This window comes from Lemur catta, chromosome 12 (assembly GCF_020740605.2).
Source record: "Lemur catta isolate mLemCat1 chromosome 12, mLemCat1.pri, whole genome shotgun sequence".
NCBI lineage: Eukaryota > Metazoa > Chordata > Mammalia > Primates > Lemuridae > Lemur > Lemur catta.
This window is the reverse complement of record NC_059139.1, coordinates 47,800,190-47,823,531: the sequence shown is the minus strand read 5'-3', so window position 1 is coordinate 47,823,531 and position 23,342 is coordinate 47,800,190. Positions and strand designations below refer to the sequence as shown.

At 34.2% G+C, this 23,342-nt stretch overlaps 1 protein-coding gene across 2 annotated transcripts in view; it reads left to right on the top strand.

Moving 5' to 3' along the window:
• The window catches only part of CERT1 (ceramide transporter 1), a 95,354-nt gene that overhangs the window by 58,526 nt on the left and 13,486 nt on the right, over positions 1-23,342 (top strand). Inside the window, exons 7-11 of one of the 2 annotated variants that reach the window (XM_045566415.1) lie at positions 2,288-2,445; positions 7,963-8,055; positions 14,049-14,135; positions 16,821-16,913; positions 17,439-17,516. In XM_045566415.1, the coding sequence (XP_045422371.1) occupies positions 2,288-2,445; positions 7,963-8,055; positions 14,049-14,135; positions 16,821-16,913; positions 17,439-17,516 (509 nt within the window). The remainder of the gene's footprint in view (positions 1-2,287; positions 2,446-7,962; positions 8,056-14,048; positions 14,136-16,820; positions 16,914-17,438; positions 17,517-23,342) is intronic. The other variant, XM_045566416.1, reaches the window with a different exon arrangement.

Sequence of the window (23,342 nt, the reverse complement as noted above, 5' to 3'; positions counted from 1 at the left end):
AAATCTCATTACTATTTGGCTTCATAAAAGACACCTGAATTCTCTCATATGCTTCTGCATTCAATTTGTTTATATTTATATATATTGTCTTGGTTGAAGTTTATGAAATAAATACAAATACAAATATGTAATTAGAATAAACAAGAGTATTTTAAGAGCCTTTAAGATATTTTTGGATATTCTTAGATACCACTCCAAAGCTCAAGTGGTAATTTCTTAAAAGTCAGTTGTAATGTAGAATCTGAAGCTATATTAATGAACTTTTCATTTTCTGTTACATTTAAATCCTTTCATCTACTTTGAACTTGAGTCATCCTGCCTTTCTGTGGGTTAGTGGAACATTCTTTAGAATTCCATTTTTATTTTATTTATATATAGTATTATTGAGTGTATTTTTTATGTGGGATTTTTAGTGATTGCTCTAGGCGTCATATTATTTTACATGTAACTTATGGTCACTTTTCCAGCTTGAAATCTTATCTCCTTTTTTTTTTCTCTTTAAACACAAACTTTATTTATTTATTTTATTTGAGTAGATTTAGAGGTAGAAGTGGTTTTTGGTTACGTGAATGAATTGTATAGTGATAAAGTCTGGGCTTTTAGTGTACCCTCACCCAAAGTGTACATTGTACACAATAGATAATGGTTTTATCCCTCATTCCCCCCCTGCCTCTCCCCGTTTGTGTCTCCAGTGTCCCTTAAACCATTCTGTATGACCCTGCGTACCTATAGCTTAGCTCCCACTTATAAGTAAGAACATGCAGTATTTGGTTTTCCATTCTTGAATTACTTCACTTAGGATAGCCTCTAGTTGCATCCAAATTGCTGCCAAAGATATTATTTCATTTGTTTTTAGGGCTAAGTAGTAATCCATAGTGTGTGTGTGTGTGTGTGTGTGTGTGTGTGTGTGTGTGTATATACACACCACGTTTTCTTTATCCACTCATCAGTTGATGGGAGAAAATAAAAGTTTTTTAAAAGCTTTATTTAGATATAATTAACATACTATTTAGATATTAATATGTTGACATAAAGTGTACAATTTGATAAGTTTGGATAGTTTCGTGAAGCTGTCAACGCAATCAAGATAATTAACATGTCTGTCACCCTCAAAACTTTCCGCCATCACCTTTGTCATCCCTCTCTCCCCCCATTTCCAAACAACCATTGATATATTTTCTGTCACTGTAGATTAGTTTGCATTTTCTAGAAATCACTATGAATGGAGTTATGTGTTCTTTTGTGCTGGCTTCTTTCTTAGTTTGAGATTCATCATTATTGTTACATGTATCTGTAGTTGATTTCTTCTCATTGCTGAGTGGTATTCCATTGTTTAGATATTCTATAACTTGTTTATACATTCATTTGTTGGTAGACATTCGGGCTGTTTATAATTTTGGCTGTTGTAAATAAAGCTTCTGTGAACATTCTTGTACATGTCTTTGCATGGATATGTATTTTATTTCTTTTGGGTAAATACCTAGGAGTGGAATAGCTGAATTATATGGTAGGCATGTGTTTAACTTTTAAAGAAACTGCCAAACTGTTTTTCACCAGTCATAGAGTTTCAGTCTTCCACATCCCCACCAACATGTAGTATAGTCAGGCTTTTTAAATTTCAGTCATTCTAACAGGTGTGTAGTAGTATCCCATTATGGTTTTAATTTGCATTTCCCTAGTAGCTAAGTAAGCATCTTTTCATGTGCTTATTACCACTTGTATCTTTTTTTTGGTGAAGTGTGTTTACATCTTTTGCCTGTTTTTTTTAATTGGGTTGTTTTTTTACTTAATTTAAAAGCTAACCATGAATTAAAATTATAAAGTTTAAACATAAAAGCCATTTATATAAGTGCATTGATCCTAGACTTAAATTTGGATATTTGTTTTTTAATCTTATATTACTTTAGATTCTATAGTTTATCTTCATATATTTTTAGAATTCTAGGCTTCTCAAAATGTAAGATAGTTCTTGCCATAATTAGGTCCTGCTCTAAGCTGTCTTAATATTATTGTTAAAGTATTACTCCTCCTACCACTTGATTCATTGGGTGCTACACAGCAAATAGATTTCAGGAAATAGAATCTAGAAAAAATGATTTGAAAGTACATATGCTGCCACATAGCTCATAGAACTTGGATGGGAGATTTTTTAATGTTGGCCCACAGGAGGAAAATTATAATCCAAAATCATGCTCTGACTTGCTAGTTTTCTGAATATATTCTAACCTTAAATTGTGGTAAAGAATTATTTCTTATAAGATTTTCTATGAATAACTTTCTTTTTCAGTATTTCCACATGTAACACCAAAAGGAATTAATGGTATAGACTTTAAAGGGGAAGCGATAACTTTCAAAGCAACGACTGCTGGAATCCTTGCAACACTTTCTCATTGTATTGAACTAATGGTTAAACGTGAGGACAGCTGGCAGAAGAGACTGGATAAGGTAAGACTAGTTTTTCTTCCTTTTAAAAATAACCATATTTTATTTAAGTGTTATGTATAGATTGAATATTTTACTCAAACTAACTTCTTAGGGAAGAATCTTCTAGTGGGTCAGTAGAAGTAGTAGGTGATACTACTATTCCTCTGAAACTTTATTGGCATCTTAAACTCATTTTCCTAACAAGATTCACCAGTTGTTTCTTCATCTACTATACAATATACTTTCTTGATAAAATTTACCATAAAAATTTTTATGATGATATTAGTAATGCTTTGGAATAGGAGTGTTGAACCATTTAACATTACTGACCTTTATTGTGCGATATATTAAACTGCATTTAAGTTATATGAACTAATTTAAACCCCAATTTACAAAGTTAAACATTTACTTATTACAAATTCATAGCCATCTATTTTTTCCATGGTCATTGTGATATCATTTAACATATATTATGTTGTTTGATTAAACATTTGCCCTATGTTCACATTTTCCCACCTTTGTTTAAACTGCAGCACTGATAATATTACAATGTGAATCTTTAGTTTCTAGTGTGAAGTGTGGCTCAGTGAATTTGTTTAGTAGGAAAACTTCTGCCTATAATTCAACTTTAGAAAAACAGTAAAATATTAGAACTGGAACTGAAACATACCTTAGAGAATCTAGTTTCAGTCCATCGCCATCATTTTATCGAAGGAGGAACGAAGGCCCAGAGAGTTGTCCAAAAGTGTTAGGTAGCAGGGTTGGTGGAATTTTCTCTATTCTGATATATCAGCTCTGGATACCAGGCTAGACATCTGCCAAAATCTTATTAATTATAAGTAATATTGTTTGCAGTGTTTGAAGGTCTATCAATTTGAGCAGGACACTAAGGAAAGCAATGCCATCATTGGTGTAATAGCAGAATGGCCACAGAATTTGAGTAACACTATGTGTTTAAGAAGGTCCCCATGTTTTAGAAGAAAGGAGAACTGTTCAGAATTCTCAAGTGCAGGTGAGAGTAAGCCATATTGACTAGCAATATGTCGTCTTTTAAAACAGGCAATGAAAATGTCCTTTTAAGGTATAGACATTTCATTATCATCCTGGAGCAAAACTATTACATCTTCTAAGATTTTGACTCTATGCTCAGTGTGGATCCAGTTGAATTATTAGAAGAATCCCTGTCCACACAAAAATAATGTATTGAAAATCAGGACAACTTTTAAAATCCATTAGACTAATGGTTTAAGAATATCATTCAACTTGTCCACACTAGCTTATTTACAACTGTTGGGCAACTTTTTCTCTCCTGTCTTTATTTATTCTTCACTAGTGGATCATATTCTTCAGTCATATACTCTAATCTCACTGCCTCAAAAAATATTCATTAAAAATTTTTTTAAAACTTTTACCTTATGTAACATGACTTCCTCATCTTTTCAGTATTGAATAGGGTGGTGAAGTTTTGATTGCTTTCATCATTGTTAATCCTATCAATTCTCATTCTTTATTGGGTAGCAAGTAGAACAAACCAAAGGATCTGTGAAAAAACTACTTTTGTTGCTTCTCTATGCAAGAGTTTTAACCAAAGAACAGCCAGAAAAGATGGCAGTATAAATTGTAATCTGGAAACTACTATGTATTGTAGTCGTCTTATGGGTCTATCTGATGTCAAAACTTATTCACCTTTTCCACTATAATTTTTTCTCAAGGTTGAAATAACAGAATCCTAGTTACATATTACATGAGATGTAAGTGTATATGTATGTGTATATATGTATATATTTGTTGATAAACTCTAAACTTTCTAGTTTTCTTCAGTGAGTATATATGTATATATACTCCACACACACACACATACATATATATACACATACTCAATAAAGATTAGAAAATTCTTGAATGGAGAAAGTTGTTTATCAATAAATATTTCTTTCAGGTGATTCATAGAATTGGGAAAGAAAGTACAATAATAACAATATTGTTTCATTGAATTTATTTCATTCAGGAAGTATTTGCATGCCTGCTGTGTGCTTGGCTGTAAGCTAGGAATGGGAAAACAGTAATGAGCAGGAGTCCTTCAAGGAACTTAAAATCTAATGAGCAATTAAATAGGTGATAATAATTACAGCTATTTAATTGTAGAATTGTTTATGTTATGCTTTTATGTAAATTTGTCAGTTCTAATATTCTTTCAGCTAGTTAAAAGTTAGTATTCGTGGTGATGATTTTTCTTGGTTACCTGTGTAATAATAGTCCCTTCTATAGAAGAAGTGTACTTAATTGTTAGCCAATTATGTGCTGGAAGACCAAAAGTTCTATGGTTAAACAATTTTAGTTAACAATGTTCATAAGAAAATCTGTTCATTGAAGATAAGTTTGCTTATAGTAATAGACTCACAGGTGTGTAATTTTGCATGCTTTTTCACTTACCCCTATTAATATTATTGCTGTGTTGTGCATTTTTGTTTTGTTTACTTTTAAAGTATTCATGCAGTGGAGTGTACTAATCTTATGTATGCTACTTGATTCTTTTTTTGCATATGTACACACCACTATGACCACACTCAGATCAAGATATATAACTTTTCTAGCACTCTGTATGTTTCCTTCATACCTCTTCCTAGTCCATACCATACCACCACCCCAATAGATGACCACAGTTATATCATTATAGATTAGTTTGCCTGTTCTTGAACACCATATAGATGGAATTTTACAATATACTCTTGTGTCTGGCTTTCTTTTTTCCTCAACATTGATTGTAAGGTTCATTCATGTTCTTACATTTAATGGTAAGTTTATTTTTATTGCTATCTAGTATTCTATTATGCGATGAATTTTCATTGTATACTTTAATCTGTTTATGCATGTTCCTTTTTTTTTTTTTTTTTTTGAGACAGAGTCTTGCTCTGTTGCCTGGGCTAGAGTGCTGTGGCGTCAGCCTAGCTCACAGCAACCTCAAACTCCTGGGCTCAAGCGATCCTTCTGCTTCAGCCTCCCTAGTAGCTGGGACCACAGGCATGTGCCACCATGCCCGGCTAATTTTTTCTATATATTTTTAGCTGTCCAGATAATTTCTTTCTATTTTTAGTAGAGACGGGGGTCTCGCTCTTGCTCTGGCTGGTCTCGAACTCCTGACCTCAAGTGATCCTCCCGCCTCGGCCTTCCAGAGTGCCAGGATTACAGGCATGAGCCACTGCGCCTGGCGCATGTTGCTATTAATGGACATTTAGATTGTTTTCATTTTTTAGCTATTAGAGATAAAACTGCTGTGAGAATTCTCAAACATATCTTTAGGTACATTTTTCTTGGTCATGTACCTGGGAGTAGAATTGTTGGTTCGTAGGGTATGAACTCCTGACCTCAAGTAATCCTTGCACCTCAGCCTCCCAAGTAACTAGGATTACAGGCACACGCCACTGTACCCAGTTTATGTTTTTGCTTTTAATTTTAGTCATTCTGGTGACTCTGTAGTCCCATTTTCTCTTGAGTACACAAAAATTAATTACTGAAATCTTTGGGTCTGATAAACTAATTCATTGATTTGCACTAGCTTTAATTCAAAAGTGATATTTAGAAATAGTTTGCTTTGTGTGAGTTTAGTGTGGACTTTAATTTAGCCATGTATTGCATAATGAGGTTTCTGTCAACGACAGACTGCATATACAACTGTAGTCCCATAAGATTATAATGGAGCTGAAAAATTCCTACCACATAGTGGTGTCTTGATGGTCCTGACCATGTGTAGACCTAGGCTAATGTGGGTGTTTATGTCTTAATTTTTAACCAAAACTTAAAAATAAAAAAAAACTTAAAACCTTTTAAAAACAGAAAAAAGCTTATAAAATGAGGATATAAAGAAAGAAAATATTTTTGTACCCACTGTACAATATGTTTATATTTTAAGCTAAGTCTTATTACAAAAGAGTCAAAAAGTTAAAAAAAATTAAAAAGCTTATACAGTTAAAAAGTTACAATAAACTAAGGTTAATTTATTATTGAAGAAAGAAAACAAATTTTATAAATTTAGTATAGCCTAATGGTACAATGTTTAAGAAGTCTAGAGTAGTGTACAGTAATGTCCTAGGCCTTCACGTTCACTCAACACTCACTGACTCAGAGCAATTTCCAGTCCTGCAAGCTCCATTCATAAGTGCCCTATACAAATGTACCATTTTTTTCTTTTATACTGTATTTTTACTGTACTCTTTCTATACCTAGGTATGTTTAGATTCACCAATACTTATCACTGTGTTACAATTGCCTACACTCTTCAGTTCAGTAACATGCTGTATAAGTTTGTAGCCTAGGAGCAATAGGCTGTACCATATATAACCTAGGTGTGTAGTAGCCTATACCATCTAGGTATAGGCTACTTTGTGTTGGCACATGGATGAAATCATCAAACAACATGTTTCTCAGAATGTATCTCCATGGTGAAATGAAATATGACTCTAAGCCTGTGTGACTTTCATCAGCGTACCTCAGATCACAAGCATAATCTGTTTTCTTACGCTTTTTGATGATCACACTCTTCAGAATAGTGTTTTGGGGAAAAGGGGGAACTAGGAAGAGCTATTTACATTTCCCATAGCGAGGGTAACCATGCATCCTGGTTTGACAAGGGCAGTCCCTGATTCAGCAAAATTATTACTAACATTCCCTTTCACTTTCAAAAGTATTGTTTAAAGCACCTAGTACAGGAACCAAGCAAATCAGTCTTTGAGAAAATGAAATTTGAACAAGCTTAAAAGAAAGAAAGAAAAAGCCAGACATGACTGTATTTGAAGTGAGGGAATAAAGGCTTTAGGTTCTTCAAAAAAGCTTGCTGGCCTTCAGTATCAGATTTGACCAAGTGTACTTTATTGTCGTGGAAATAGGTTTGAGATTGAGCCAGTCTTTGTTATTTTAGGTGTCAACTTTGGGTCTTTTAACCTTTTACTGCCATGAGCCCTATCTATAAAAGGAGAGAGTGTAAAAGTAGATATCTAAAGTCTTTTTCAGCTCTAAAATAAAGTCTTAAGGCAATATTTGACTTAAGACAGCAGTGAGAAAGTGTAGGAAATTTTTCTTACTTAGATTATCTTTTTAGCATTCATTGATTCTACCTATTAATTGGGTTCTTTTTTTCTGGCATCCATTACTTGCTATTTTTATTCATACCAAAATAAATATAGCTCTTACTGGAGTAACAAAATACAAGAATATGTAATAGGTATTTCTCTGGTGCTAGTTTATCTTTTTTTAAAAAGTGTATACTTTAGACACCTTGGCAGTTAACCATTTAAAATACCTAACCTACCTATAAGGTGATCTTAGTGGTGATTTAAATGGCTGTTTGTACTATATGTAATATTATATAGCTCAGACAAAAGTGTTTTCTTGTGCAGAATAATACTCATTTTTTCACAGGAATGGAGTTATTCTGTGGTCAGATTATAAAATTTCAGTGAAATATGGAGGAAATCCACTTAAAAGACTTAAATGTAATTAAAGTGGCCACTTTAAACAATAAAATTTTCCCTTTTTTAATAGGAAAGCGAGAAGAGAAGAAGAGCAGAAGAAGACTGCCAAAATGCAATGATAGAACTTAAGAAAAAATCCCACTTTGGAGGACCAGATTATGAAGTATGAATTTATATTTTGATCTTAGAGAAACGCATAGACCATAGGCCATATCTATCATAAAAGTGATTATTTTTATAATAATATTTCTGTAAATGTCAGATTTGGCAATCTCATTCTGTGTTGTCAGTTCTTGGTGTGCTCTTGGCCGAAGAAAGACCAACCAAACCAAAGTAAGCCAAGCACGAAGTGAAATGTATTGAGGGGGAGCAAGATAAGATTACAGTTCAAGAGCAAGATAGAGGTTTCCAGAGCAAGATACATATGCCACAGATGACGACTGAACAGTGGACCCATTGTCGTAGCAAAAAAGAAACCTTAGTTATGGTCTAGGTCTTGCTTTATGGTGTCTGGATTGGACCCTCCTCTAGGCTCAGATGTCACCATGGAACTACTGGGATAGCTGGGAATTATAAGACCTGGGTCCTACTATGTATGCGGATCTCCCATGAGCCTCTCAGAAAGCTGTTTGTTCTAGGTCACTTTCCAGACCCTGTTGTACCTATGCTGCTTGACCCGTTGGCTAGGAAATCCTCTGCATTCATTTTGCAGTTGGCGCACTAAGTTCTGATTCTCACATTCGTGGAGTGTTCCCTCCTCCCCCAGGTGTGGCAGTTGCCCACCTTTTTTCTATTATTTTCATTAAATGTATATTTCATGATATATAAATGCTAGGCTTACTCTGAAATAGGTATTTTTTGTTGCCTACAAAGTTTAATATAGGCTTTAAAAGGGTTATTAGGCCTCTCCATTTGATAGGACAAGTTTTTATCTCCCCTGTAAAGATGGTAATTTTTAATGTTAATGTACTTTTTTTTCTTAATAAAAGTAACCAATGGAAGACAAAATCTGAGTGCTTTACAGACAGAATATTTTAGTCTCTATTATACTGTGAGATCTTATCCAGAGCAGAGCATGAACCATTCTAATTGCCTTTACATTTGAAAAATGTCTAAAACCAGCTTCTTTCCCCTCGTGTTTATTTGTTAAGCAAAATTAAAATCTCCCTCTTGACGCATACACACATACGTAGTAAAATTTTATAAGCTGATTTTACATGATATTTCTTAAAGAGGAAAAAATGTATAAGAAATATATTTCGTAATTGTCATTAAACATTTTTGATATTCCTAAAATGAACAGGAATATTTTAAAGATGGGATAATAGGGATTATCATTGAGATAGACACAGAATGTTAAAATAGTTGTCATTAGCTTATATTTAAGAAACAGAAGAAAAATTTCTTGCCACTTTTGCTCTAGAAAGGAAAACAAAAGAGCTTCCATTGGCTGAATTTTTTTGTTGTTGTTGGAACAGATTTCCAACTGTGAGAATCCATAATGATGAGACTTGAATTCTAATATTTTAAAATTTTTACATTGTCAATTTATTACTTCTAAAATATATAAAAATTACATAATTATCTATCCTCTGTGGTTTTAAAAATCTAGATTACTGAAATATAAGCTATTACAATGATGATTTTTAATTACTTTTTTCATATTATAAATAAAATCTATGTTCATTTCAGGAATATTATAGAAAATACAAGTAAGCCAATAAATTCCATGTTTTTAATTTAACAATGTATGGTACAGCTTATCACCTACCAGCAGTATGTAAGTATAGTTGTATACGTGTTTATCTCTGCTTCTTTCAACAAAAGTTTTTTGGAGGGGAAGAAAGAGGAGAAGGGTGGAAGGACGAGGGGCCTTAGGCTAGGTATTTGCATTTACTAGTTTCAAAGCCAAAAACTTGCTTTATTTATTTACATGATTGAGCATTTTAAAACATGTGTTTATTGGTCATTCCTGTTTCTTTTTTAATGACTCACTTGTCCATGTCCTTTGACTGTTTTCTTATTAGTCTTTTTTTTTCCTATTGATTTAGAAAATATATAAAATTTGCTTTTCATTTTTCAGTTATTTCCTTTCTTTTGTAGTTTTTAAAAATTTTGTTGGTTGTTGGTTTTGCCATATAACAATTTTAAACCTTCATGTTAACACCTCAGTCTTTTGATATACTTATCTCTGCATTTGGTACCATGTTTAGAAAGGCATTCTCCACTTCAAATAATTGTTTATATTTTCTTTTTTATTTTTTAATGGTCTCTTCCAAATATATTGTTAATACACCTGGATTTTTTTTTTTAAATAATGGTATAATTTAGGAATCTGTACTTTATTCCAGTGGCATTTGTTGAATAAACATCCTGTTTTTTTCAATTTGAAATGCCCTTTCCTCTTTATTAATGGAGAAGGTGGTTAAGGATACTCCAGTTTTTTTCTTCAATGAGTTCCTATGAGATTTAATCCCAAATTATGTAATTCTTAAACTAGGACCTGCTTTTATATTTTCCCTTCTTCCCTTTGGAGTTTTGAACTATGTGTTTTTTCTTCTGTCAGTAGTACACATGTATGGATTTTAGACACAGATCCATACTATGATATTATTTTGGTTATAAGAAGACATTCATGATCTAATTATTAAAATTTAAATGTTTCTGTCATATATAGCCTCAGAAATTACTTTATAACCTTAAATCCATTCCTTAAGACTTACAATGCAAAGTACTGTGCTAGGCATGGGGAATATAGCAAGGGACTAGGCAAACAAGGATCCTGCCTGAGGGCCCTACCTGAGTGTAGAATGGGAACATAGACTCATTCATAGGCAATTATAATAATGTATAATATGTTATGAAGCACTTTTTACCGAGGGAGGCTGCTGAGTCAGGATGGCTTCTCAGACGAAATAACATTTTAGCCAAAACCTTAAGAATGACTGAAGTGAGTAGGCTTTAACCAGGTGAATAACCTGGAAAGAATGTTCAGTTTAGGGGCTGAGAAGAAAACATTTGGAGGCTAGAAGCAAAAAGAGAGTATTTTGCCTCAGGGGAACTGAAAGTAGTTCTCTGTGGAGGGTAGAGCCTCCACAAATTGAGAGGAGAGTATGGTAAGAGACTGGCCATAAAGGTCAACTAGAATCAGTTCAGGTCCTGAGGCAAGGGGGTTTTAAGCAAGGAAATGAAGATTTCAGATTTGCTATTTAGAAAAATCATTCTTCCTGCAGTATGAAGAATGGATTGAAGGTGACAGTTGTAACTGAGGGCTTGGAGACTTTTTACAGCTGAGAGTTGAAAGTGGCCTAAATTAGGATTTAAGCAGGAGGAATAGAGAGACACCAACAAATTAGATACAGTAGTCCCCCCCCTTATTCGTTACAAGACCCCCAGTAACTGCCAATAGTACCAAACCCTATATATGCTATTTTTTTAATATTTACATACCTATGATAAAGTTTAATTTAAATTAGGCATAGTAAGAGATTAACAACAATAACTAATAATAAAATAGAACAATTATAACAATATACTGTAGTAAGTTATGTCAATGTGGTCTGTGTGTTGCCTCCCAACCCCCAATAACTTGCTGTAATTAAACCATGGAAAACAAAACCATCACTTCTGTACTTCTTGAGGCTGAATCAGTGAGAATGAAGAACAAGGACAAGTGGTTTGAGGAAAAGGAAAAAGAAGTTTATTAATTTGCTGGCAAATGAGGAGGGCAATAGACTAGTGTCTCAAAGCCTGCTGTCCTGCCTTTAAGCAGAAAAACAGGGCTTTTTAAAAGGGAGGTTTTCAGCAGTTGGGCTGGGGTCTTATGACCAGTGTCACATGTTTTGGCTGCAGGCTATTGTTGTTTAACTATAATTGGTGGTTTCCTTCCACTGTATCTCAGCCTTATCACTGGTAAGGATGATCTCATGATCCTTGTCTGGCAATTTTGTTGAGCTAACTCCTGTGGTTTAAGATACTAGGAACCAAACAGCCAAGAACATTTGTCTTCCATTTTGATTACTGGTCTCAGGGAAGAAATTCAGTTTTTAATTCCCAAAAAGGGTGGGGATTTTAGAGAGGCAACTCTGTAAAACGTTTGCTTGCCCTTTTTCCTACCTTTACCTCTGTTACAAAACCGCAGATAAGGTGAGGGACTACTATATTTGGAAAGTAGAATTGAAGGGTGTGGTGATTGAATAAGGGTAAAGGGAAGAATCCAAGATTAGGCCCTAGTGCAGGATGGTGTGGAAGGTAGGAGAAGAGCAGGTTTTAAGTATGTTGCAGTTGAGGTGAGACTTTCATGTGAGGAGGTTTTCATATTGGATGTAAAGATCTAACAACTTAGAAGAGAGATGGTCTGGCTATGAATTTAGAAGTCGTCAGATGATGACTGAAACCTTTGTAATGAGTGAGAATGCTGTGGGGAGAGCAAGTGCTGAACCCTGAGGAATACCACCATTTTAAAGGATAGGAGAGAAGGAGAAACCTGCAAAGGAGCCACATAAGGGTACTTAGAGAAGGGAAAGGGAAACTTTGGAATCTAAGGGTAGAAAACTCTGCTAGGAGAGTCGTTAACATAAAAAATGCTACTCTGAGGACAAGTAAGATGAAAGACCTGGAGTATCCCATAGATTTAGCTCCTTCCCTTGGGAAGCATGATGAGCTAAAAGGGTGTTTGTTTGTTTGTTTGTTTTTAATAAAGGAAATTTTATGCCAATTCCTTTAGTTCTTCTCCCACCCTTCCATTGTGCTTCCAGGTTATGGTAGAGATGGGATGATACTGGGACATACTTTTTAAGAGACTAATGATGACTTGGGGTTATCAGTGTAACTGGGAAGAGTTCAGCAGTTCATGTGTTTTATTTTGTATATATTAATTTTTAAAGAAATGTAAACACAAGCCTACTATTTTAGCCTCTATTTTTACTGTAATACAAAGCTATTCTTCCACTTATAGTCCACTTATTTGGTTCATCACAGCAAAAACACACCTTGTTTGTTTCCATTTTGCTGTTCTTTGTGTTTTTATCTTCTAATATAGCTGAGGTTCTGCTTGCTTGAGAATTACTTGGGGAGGTTATTAAATATGTATATTCTGGGGCTCCACCCAAGACCTACTGAAAAGTAATTTCTGGGTCTGGGAATTTTCATTGTAACAGGTTCCCCAGACAATTCCTAAGGGAATTGATGACCACTGCTCTCTAATGAGGCTTTCAAACAGCAGCTCAGCTTTTCTTCCTCCATGAAACAATTACCCTTACTTAGAAAGATCCCCCTCTGAACTCCTATCTGTACTTCTCATTGACGGTAGATCTTGTGCAACTTTATACCTACCTCTCTGCAATTTTATATATACATCTCTGTTGTCAGTACTCAACTCTGCTACCATAGCACAAAAGCAGCCATAGACAATACATAGATGAATGAGCTTGATTATGTTCCAATAAAACTTTATGCACACCAGAATTTCAATCTCAATTCCCACCTGTTATAAAATATTATTACCTTTTTTCCTAACCATTTAACATATTAACTGCCATGTGAGTTGCATTTAACTCACACTAGTTCTGAGCCCAGGGCCTCATGAAGCATATGTAACTCACATCTCTTCACCTTGGGTGAACTATTTCAAGTTGCCTATAACTCATACACAGAAAACAACAAAAAATGACAATTTTCAATAAATTAAAAAGGGTCGTTTGGTTTTTGAAGTTTTTATTCCATTTTCCTAATAAAACACTGTGGCCCCGAGGAAATTTTTTTTTTTTTACTAGTATGGCAGTGTGTTAAAGATGGAATTCTTAGCTGACAAACCATATAGAAGTAGGTGGCACGCTGAATTTGGCCCATGGGCCATAGTTCACCAACTCCTGCTCTACACTATTACCCCAACACAGTATTTGTCAGTATACAGAAAATATATGAGTACTGAATGAATTAATTGAAACACTCACATGATTTTACATAGAGCATATATATTTACTCATCTTTGTGATAATATGACCCTAGTATACTGGCTGGGTTCATAAATATATGCTCAATAAATATTTGTTGGGTCAATTTTCATCTTTCCCCTGGAGTTAGTACCAAGGTTACCAGTGTTTTCTGTTTCTTTAAATAAACTGCTTTTTTTTTTTTTCCTGTGTGTTGGAATAGGAAGGCCCTAACAGTCTGATTAATGAAGAAGAGTTCTTTGATGCTGTTGAAGCCGCTCTTGACAGACAAGATAAAATAGAAGAACAGGTATATCTAATTGTTAAAAATTCTTTGCTGAAATTCATTTTAACACTATAGGCATTCTTTGATGTATATTATTTTACATAAATAGAACTTGAAAATCACGAACTTAATAACCTAGAAAATTAACTGTGTCTACATTACATCACAAATGCAGAAGAATCTTTGTCAGTTCCTTTATATATCAATTTTCAAGCAATAGAAAGAGGACCAATAATTGTTCAAAGGAAGTATGGATAATTAACATGAACTTAAATGGAAATGTTCTGCCTGTTCCCCTTGAAGTATCCATCTTTAAACATTCTATTAATATCAATCATATATTTAGTCTGAGTGAAGTCTCTTTGAATTTCTCTTCACCAGGCACCAAAGGAAGATAACAAAAAATTTAAAATTGTTTTTCTTCTATGTTAGTATCATTGTTTTTGTTAACTCCTTTATTGCCTTCATTACCTTCACCTTCAGTTTCTTCCTCACATTTACTTTGCTCAGTGTTTTCTCATCATCATTAAATTCACAGCAGTTATACTCAGCTTCTGTAGAAATTGAAGGAAAGTATTTGTTAAATCCATTGACTCTAGTTTCAAGATTAATTTGATACTTTGCAGCAATGCATTTACTATATTTTACCACTAGATGGTACTTAAGGGTGAATTTTATTACTTTCCTTATTTTTCTCTTATTTTATTATTTCCCTTCCTTTAAGCTTAGGTTTAAGCTTTTATGGTAGAAAACTTAACCTTCTTTTGGGCAGGGTTAGGGTGGAAACTTACTAGGTGTTCACAGTGGGTTGGAGAAATAATTTTTACACAGTTTAGGATAGAAAGTACAAAGTTCATTTATTTCCCCAAGAAAGAAAGAAAGGGAGCAAGTGAAGGAGGGAATGACCGCTGCACACAGAGAAAGGAGTGAAAATGACAGGCAACTGAGGAAAGTTGCTTGGTGTATTTTTTTTATTTTTATTTTTTAAGCATGAAATGAAGTTCATTGAGGAAGGACAAGAGAGGTTCACAGAGCAAGAGCAAGATATAGGTTCACAGAGCAAGAGCAAGATACATTTGCCTTTGTAAAGCTCGCTCATTTTTTATGCCCAAAAGGTGCTATGTACCACTCAACGAGTGGGAAATTTCAATTCCTAAATAAGCTCTACTTCTGAAAACCTAAAGTACTACCTGAAGTAGCATCATTTCTGTGTTACCCCCTCACTGTTTGTTGTCTAGGATGTGCAATTTTGGGAAGAATAATGAACTTTGGGTCAAAACACCTCAGTCTTACTCTAAGTTTTACCTAGCTAACTTTTGTACCTATGAAGTTACCACTTAAATTTTCTGGGCCTTAGTTTTCTAATCTGTGAAACAAAAGAGTTAGAGACAAGGTGATTCAAAATATCCCTTCTGGCTCGTAAATGCTACTCTACTGAATATCAGTACAGTGGTTGAGTTGGGTTTGAGAGAATTGATAAAAACTTCTGTAAACTTTTTAAATATTCATGGGGCTATCAAATCATTTAACTTTATTCTTGACACTCTGGTAGATGTTCTACAAAGCAATCATTGAGTAGGCCATGATATTCCTTGCCAGGTGCATTGATATGACAAAGATACAGTGTGGTAATACTCTAGGGTAGTAAGCTTCAGTAATCCATGAAATCAATTCCATAGGTTCAGATCATTTCCCTCTTTGTACTCAGTGTATATTGTATAGAGAGCTCTCAACAACACAGTCACTACATAGAATATGTATTCTCCAGGTGACACATCACACATTTTTGAATTTACATTATTTGCAAACATAGGGAAATATATGTACAGTAATTGGTGAATGAGAAATGAGATCTTAGTAGTTGTGTTGAAATAAGTGAGAAGAAACTAAGCAAGCTGAAGAAGAGGTCAAGTGGCAGCTTAACAGATGTAGGATGATGGGATGAAGGTAGAATATCTTCATGGAAAGGAGGCAAAGAGATATAAACGATATGTTCTTAAGAACATATCTGAAGCAAACAGTGATACTGGTTCTAATATTATATAAGCCTATGGGCCAGCCCTTCAGGGCTCTGATAAGATAGAATGATTGGAATGATTTGGCCAGAGTTTTGATAGGAGAAAATCAGCAGCAGTGTTAAGATGGACTTAGGATAAATGATGCTATGCAAGTAATGAGAAGTCTGACTAGGAGCAAAATCAAAGAACTTATGCCTGGTCTAACATTTTATCCATGGAGTTAGAAAGAACAGACTGGCCAGGCATGATACTAGTGTAATCCTAGCACTTTGGGAGGCTGGGGCAGGAGGATCACTTGGGGGCCTAGAGTTCGGAGACCAGCCTGGGCAACATAGCAGTCACAGTCTCTACCAAAAAGAACAAATTAGCTGAGTGTGATGGCACGTGCCCTGTAGTCCCAGCTACTCGAGAATCTGAGGCAGGAGGATCACTGAAGCCCAGGACTTTGATGTTGCAATGAACAATGATCAGACCACTGCACTCTAGCCCAGGTGACAGAGTGAGACCCTGTCTCGAAAAAAAAAAAGAGAGAGATGGAATTGGATATCAGGATTTGACAAGGCTTATATATTTACAAGTACTAAAGTGTTCACTAATTAAGTGTTGGTTGTTCCAAGCTATATTAGCCATTCTTCAGGTGCAAAGGACACTTTTTAAAACCTTCCCATCTTAACATTGTATGTTTTTTTAGTCACAGAATGAAAAAGTCAGATTACACTGGACTACATCTTTGCCATCTGGAGATGCCTTTTCTTCTGTGGGGACACATAGATTTGTCCAAAAGGTAAGCTAATGTCAGAGTTTACTGAAAATATACCTTGTATTGTTCTTCACTGTTAATGAAACTATCACGTAGTACAAGTTTTCTGCCCTTTCATAAATTTAAGTAATGAGGTGTGTTTTTTTTTGTATTATATGTTGTATTCCATATACATCCTCTAAAACAGTTGGAAATCTTATTCTGAACATAATGTTCTTTCTTTTTTATATAAGGGATAAAGGGGAGATGGGTGGATAGAGAGTGGCTAGTCCAAAATAGTTAACCAGAAGTGTAGGCAGTTACATTAAATCTCTTTCTTCTCTGGGGTTAAGTGGTATTATTTTGTATTATTGGAAGCACTACATTCTTTATGGAATGATTTTAGAACATAATACATAATAGGTGCATGAAGTCAGCACTTGCTGCTGTGCTTGTTTCATATAGTGCTTTGTTTTCTCTTCCTTTATCTTGTGTTTGGAAGTTGGTACTGAATGCTCTGTTGTGCCTTTGTTCTGATTACTTGGTTTTTTCTTTGTCTGTCTCTGGTAGCCCTATAGTCGCTCTTCCTCCATGTCTTCCATTGATCTAGTCAGTGCCTCTGACGATGTTCACAGATTCAGCTCCCAGGTACTGTATAAATGTATAGAGTGGACTTGAGCCTTTCTGTGCTATATTTCAACCTGCTTTCCCCATTCCTAGAAATCTTTTGGTTAGGCCACTGGTTTTAGTTTTGAATTTTATATAGTAACAATAAACATTAAAAAGGCCTTCCTTATCTACTGAGTAGTTCCTTTACCAGGCTTGCATGTGCCCTTTACTTTGTATCCTCTACTGTGAATAGCTTGAGATCTGTCATATAGGAGGTACTCCAGAAAGATTTTCAAACTGAGTTGAAAAAATAGAAGATACTGGTTTTATATAATATCTGTTTCTTCAAACAGGATTCAGCAATTTTGATGGTCATGGTCTACAGGATATGTGATAGCATAAAAGCAGATTTTAATAGTCTCACTTTTAATCCAATTTAAAATATCCCTAATTATATTCATCAAGGAAATAACTTTTAAAATATGTCTCATTATATTGTATCATTATTTTAAGCTCCATTGAGCAGGTTGTGTTTTTCTTATACAAATTACCCTTGGATATTATAAATTAATATTTCTGTTCATGCATGAAATCTGAAAATTGGTTAAGTTTATTTAGCATAGCTAAGGGTTTAGGAATTTAAGATAGGAAGCTGAATGCTTGTAGTCTCTACCCTAAAAATAAAATCAAATTACCATTGGAAACTTTTTTTTTTACTGTCAGCATTAGTTTTAAAAATTTTTTCTTAATCTTCACATTTTTGCCATTCAACTTTGTCTCTTTATGGTGATTGCATTTTATTGAATTACATTGTGTTAGGTGAAGAACCTGAGCTCTCTAGTCAAAATGACTGAGTTTAAATCCTAGTTAGTTGTGTGATTTCTTGCGCAAGTTTTCTAACTTTTTTGTGCTTTATTTTTGTGATTTAACCAGAGCCTGGCACATAATAAGTGCTCAGTAAGTGTAAGCTTTTATTGCCATTTTAGCAACATAATTTATTTGAGCTAATCAAAGCTATCCACATCATTGTTTTTTCCTTTGTAAAAGTATTCCAATAAAAGTTTTTAAAAGTCGTAGTTTTAAAAACTGCAATAGAGAAGAAAATTGACTTGAAATGTGTTTCTGTGACTTTGCAGCGTTTTTTGTCCTTGAACATTTTTGAGAAAAAGATTTAGCAATTCTTGATCAGAAATCACCCATAACCAAACATACTGCATTTTTTCTTACCTTTTGCTCATCCATTTATGCATGCTTCTAAAAAAGAGACTTGTTACATTCACAATGAATCAGTGGCAAAACTAGATAATACTAGGAGATTTTGGTTTATTTTGCTAAGCTCCACCTTGCATTAAAAGTAATAAAATCACAGACTAACTAAAACCCATCAATACTGGTGACCATTTTTTTTTTTTGAAATGTAGAAATACATAGTCTATAAATGAAAGAAAATGTAATGGAGAGCAAGAAAAGAATGTAAGCCAGTGATAACGAATGCCTAAGAATTATGGCTTTCAGAACTGAAACCTAGGCCCTAGCTGTAGAGCTATAGAACAACTAATAACTATACCACTGATAAGCAGGTGGCTATATTTTTACAAAACTTTTCTTTATCTAACTTCTTATGTAACTCATGTATATAGGTTGAGAGAAATTAATCTTACTGGTAGATTTTTTTCCTAATATGTGGAGCTTGTGATTGATCACATCCTATTTTAGATTTTGGCTGTTATACTGTTTTATTTGCCGGAAGAGGTAAAAATGAAGAAAATAACAGTGAGGTCTTCAGGTATTTATTGTTCTCACTAAAGTATTTGTTGTCATTAGCAGACTTGGGCTCTGGCAATTAATTGATGATTAAAGTACACCTCATGTTCAGCAGCATCTTCAGAATAGATAACTAAGTCTGAGTTGATAAGATTGCTTGCTTCAGAGGATATTGTACTGCCTTATCTCTCATTATCGAAGGGTCTAGCAAATTAATTCAATATAATCACTCTTGAGAGTATAGCATTGGATCTAGACCTAGAGTTAATATTAGCTAAGAAACATAGTGTTATTCAGGAAACTCTTCTAATTCAACACAATGTGAAATTCCACCAGTGACTGAATTGAGTTTGGTATATTTTACAGTTTTCATATCCTAAAGAGACTTATGTATTAAGCAAAATAAGCTCGAAGGTTATTCATTAACATTAGAAACACTTATGTTACATTACGTTATTGTACATAATAATAATATATGTTAATAACTCCATGTCATTCCTTAAAATATTTGAAGTAGCAAAATTCGTCATTTTGTAATATCTTGATAATTAATTTAAAAACTAAGAGTTTTTCATCACTTTTAATGATTTGCCAGAATATTACTTAAGCATACCACAATAAGTTCATATTAAGTCCAGACATATATACAGATAATCATATCTAGTTTCTTGATCATTTGTTTAGTTCCCATATAGAAGCTTTCTAGGCCGGGTATGGTGGCTCACACCTGTAATCCTAACACTCTGGGAGGCCAAGGCGGGAGGATCACTTGAGCTCAAGAGTTCGAGACCAGCCTGAGCAAGAGCCAGACCCTGTCTCTCCTAAAAATAAAAATAAATTAGATAAGCAACTAAAAATGGAAAAGAAAATAAATTAGCCGGGTGTGGTGGCGAGTACCTGTAGTCCCAGCTACTTGGGAGGCTGAGACAGGAGTATCACTTGAGCCCAGGAGTTGGAGGTTGCTGTGAGCAAGGCTGATGCCACGGCACTCTAGCCTGGGCAACAGAGCAAGACTCAGTCTCAAAAAAAAATAAAAAATAAAAGCATAAAAAAAAAAAGAAGCTTTCTAAACCTCTGATAATTTGGCTTTGCTTTTACTACCTCATTATTGTTGAAAGGATGTTTCATAGGCTTGATTGGGGAGGATAATCATAGAACTGAGAGAGATGCCCTGAAAATAGTTTCAAATAAAGTATGTGAATATTTTAGGATATTAGGATTCTAGTACCAACACATGAGTCTGTCTAATGGGCAGATAATAGGAATGATGTCACTCCAAATCTGAGAAATTAGAGTTTTAAAAGACTGCAGGTCCTTGAAATAATGACTGTATCCACAAACTAGAAGATAATTTTCAGGTTTACAGAGAGTAGAAAGGACTTGGATTTATAAATGGATGTTTTTGGTCATATTTACTTGCATAACACAATTGCCTTTTAAAGATGTTGCCTCAGAAGTCAAAGGGGGAAAATCATTTTCTATTAAAAAAGAAAAAGGGTATGCAAGTACATCTGCAGCTTAATCTATGATGCGCATCATAGCAAAAAACAGTTCTGTGTAAAACTCTTTCTCACTCCATGTCCATAGTAACATCCTTGTAATTATTTATTTCACTCCACCCTTCTTTATTGTACAAGTGATGTACACTAATTTTAGCAGAACTAGAAAGTAGAATAAATAAAATTGAAATAATACATCACTATTAATATTTTCATGTTTATCTTTTATATGTATATGTAAAAAATTAGGCACATGTAGATAAATATACACACACCGTAATAATTGTCTTTTTTTCTACCGAGTAGAGAATTCTTTGTCTATTTATGCATGCTGGATTTACCTACTCACCTAACATTGAACATTTAGCTTATTTTCAGTTTTTCTCTATTATAAGCAGTACTACAGTGAGCATCCTTGTATATGTAGTATCCTTTTATTAATGTATAGATCTTTGCACCCTTAGAATATATTCCTAGAAGTGTTCATTGTTGGGAGAAAGGCCATGAACATTTTTAAATGTTTTTATTCTTATTGCCAAATTGTTCATTAGGAAAGTTGAACCAGGCCAGTTTTCTTTTGTGATACTGACATTGAGTATTATAATTTAGTTCATTTTTACCAATCTGATAGACTAATGGTGGTATTTTTAGTTTTGGGACATTTGCATTTCTTCACTGGATTAACTGTTTATGTCCTTGGCCATTTTTCTTTTGGGGTAACAATGCACTGTTAATTTGTTATTAATAAATTATGCTAGCTAATAAGCCCCTCTGTGGCTTTGTGACTTTGTAACAATAAACATAGTTATATTCTTTCACATGCATAAGAGATCTGAGCTGGTTTTTAGCCCTTCTAGACTTTTGTTGTACCATCAAAGGGCAATTTTCTTTTCAAATTTCTGTGTTAATAGTGTTGGAAAGATTCAATTGTATAGGCTCCAAAAATAACATCATAACGAATGATTCACATGTGAGATAGAAGAAAAGGTTAGAATTGGAGTGATATCCCCTTGTTACCAAAACGGCAAGGGGTTTTTGGCCTATGTCCGGTTACTCACTGCACGAAGATCCAATTAATTATTGAAACAATGAGGATTGCCAAGGAAGAAAGGAATTGCTTCTTATGAAAGACATCTGTCAGGAGACTGGGAAATCAGGTCCCAAATCTGTCTCTCCAACTAACAGTGTCCAGGCTTTTTAACAGGAGGCTGTGTTTGGATCAGGTAGTAGTGTAATTAACAAGGGGGTTATGTGCACTGGGGCAGGTTTGGGAGATGATGAGTCTTTGCATTAGGAAATCTGCCTAGGGATCTTCAGAATCTCAGCTCCTTGTCTTGCAGAATTCTGCCATTTTGGGGAAACACCTCACAAAGTTTAAGTAGTTAAAGTTTCAGGGTTCTGGTCATCGCACCCTACTTGCCTGAAAATCTCAACCATTGGAGAGGGAGGATTATAGAAAACATATAGGGGGTCACTGAAATTTGTTCATAGAGCTGGTCACATTCTTATTTTGAATGTGTTTTATATCCATTTTTTTCATAGTTCATTAGTATGAAGCTGCTGCATGTATAGGCTCATCATTTTCAACTCTAGGTCCAGAAAAATCAAAAGGCATGATTCTTATTCATCTGCTTCAGTGATTTTGATCCAATCTTTTTTTTTTATTTTTAAGTGACTGTGGGTATTACTAGTAACATTATTTACTAGAATATCTAATTTTGAGTCCATTAAAATGATAAATTTGGCCATGTTTATTCTTATGAAACTTAGTGGTCCCTTGTTTCCCACATCTTTTTGACAGAGTCAGAACTGAACAATAAACGGAGCAGATTATTAGATTTGAAGTATCAGTGTGGTCACAAGCCCCTGAGTCACTGCCCCATAGTAATATTGGTTATTTCATATTTTACTGCAGAACATAAAATTTGTTATAGTGAGATTTTACCTGTATCACCTCTCTTCTTAATGTTATTACACCAAGGAAAATACCATGGTGAACAAAGGTTCCGTGATAAAAGTTTTGCAGAGATTACAGTAATTTAGTACCTTACTAGTTTCTTTAATTTCCTGGGAGCATGGCACTGAATGTTTCTTTGTTGGACCTTTTGAAAACTGGTTTTCCATAAATGCAGTGGTAACTGTTACAGGAATAGCATTTTTCATTCAGCTAAAAAGACAACGTTAAATGTGCTTTCTGTACTTGGTTTAACTTCTGCTACCTCCTATTAGTTTATATTTGTGGAATCTGGTTTCTTTTAAGCCAAAACACCTCACTTCTCAAACATGGTAAAACACCTAATTTAGTAATAATCTTCTTTCCTAAACATAAGCACAATTACCTGCATACTATTCAACAAAAGAGCTAAATGGCACTAAACATTTTTTAAACCAAATTCTGTTTTTTAATAATAAAATCCTTCTGTTTTTCACATTCTTCCTTCACATTCTTCTTTCACAGTAACCCACTGAAAGGAGAGTTTATTCTTGAGAACCATTTCTTTCTGCCTCTTATAATAAATACAGGTATTCTTAACTCCTAGTTTCCCACCTAAAAAGTGCATATTCAAATCTAAAGATTTTTAAGACCTTGGAATCTAAAGAG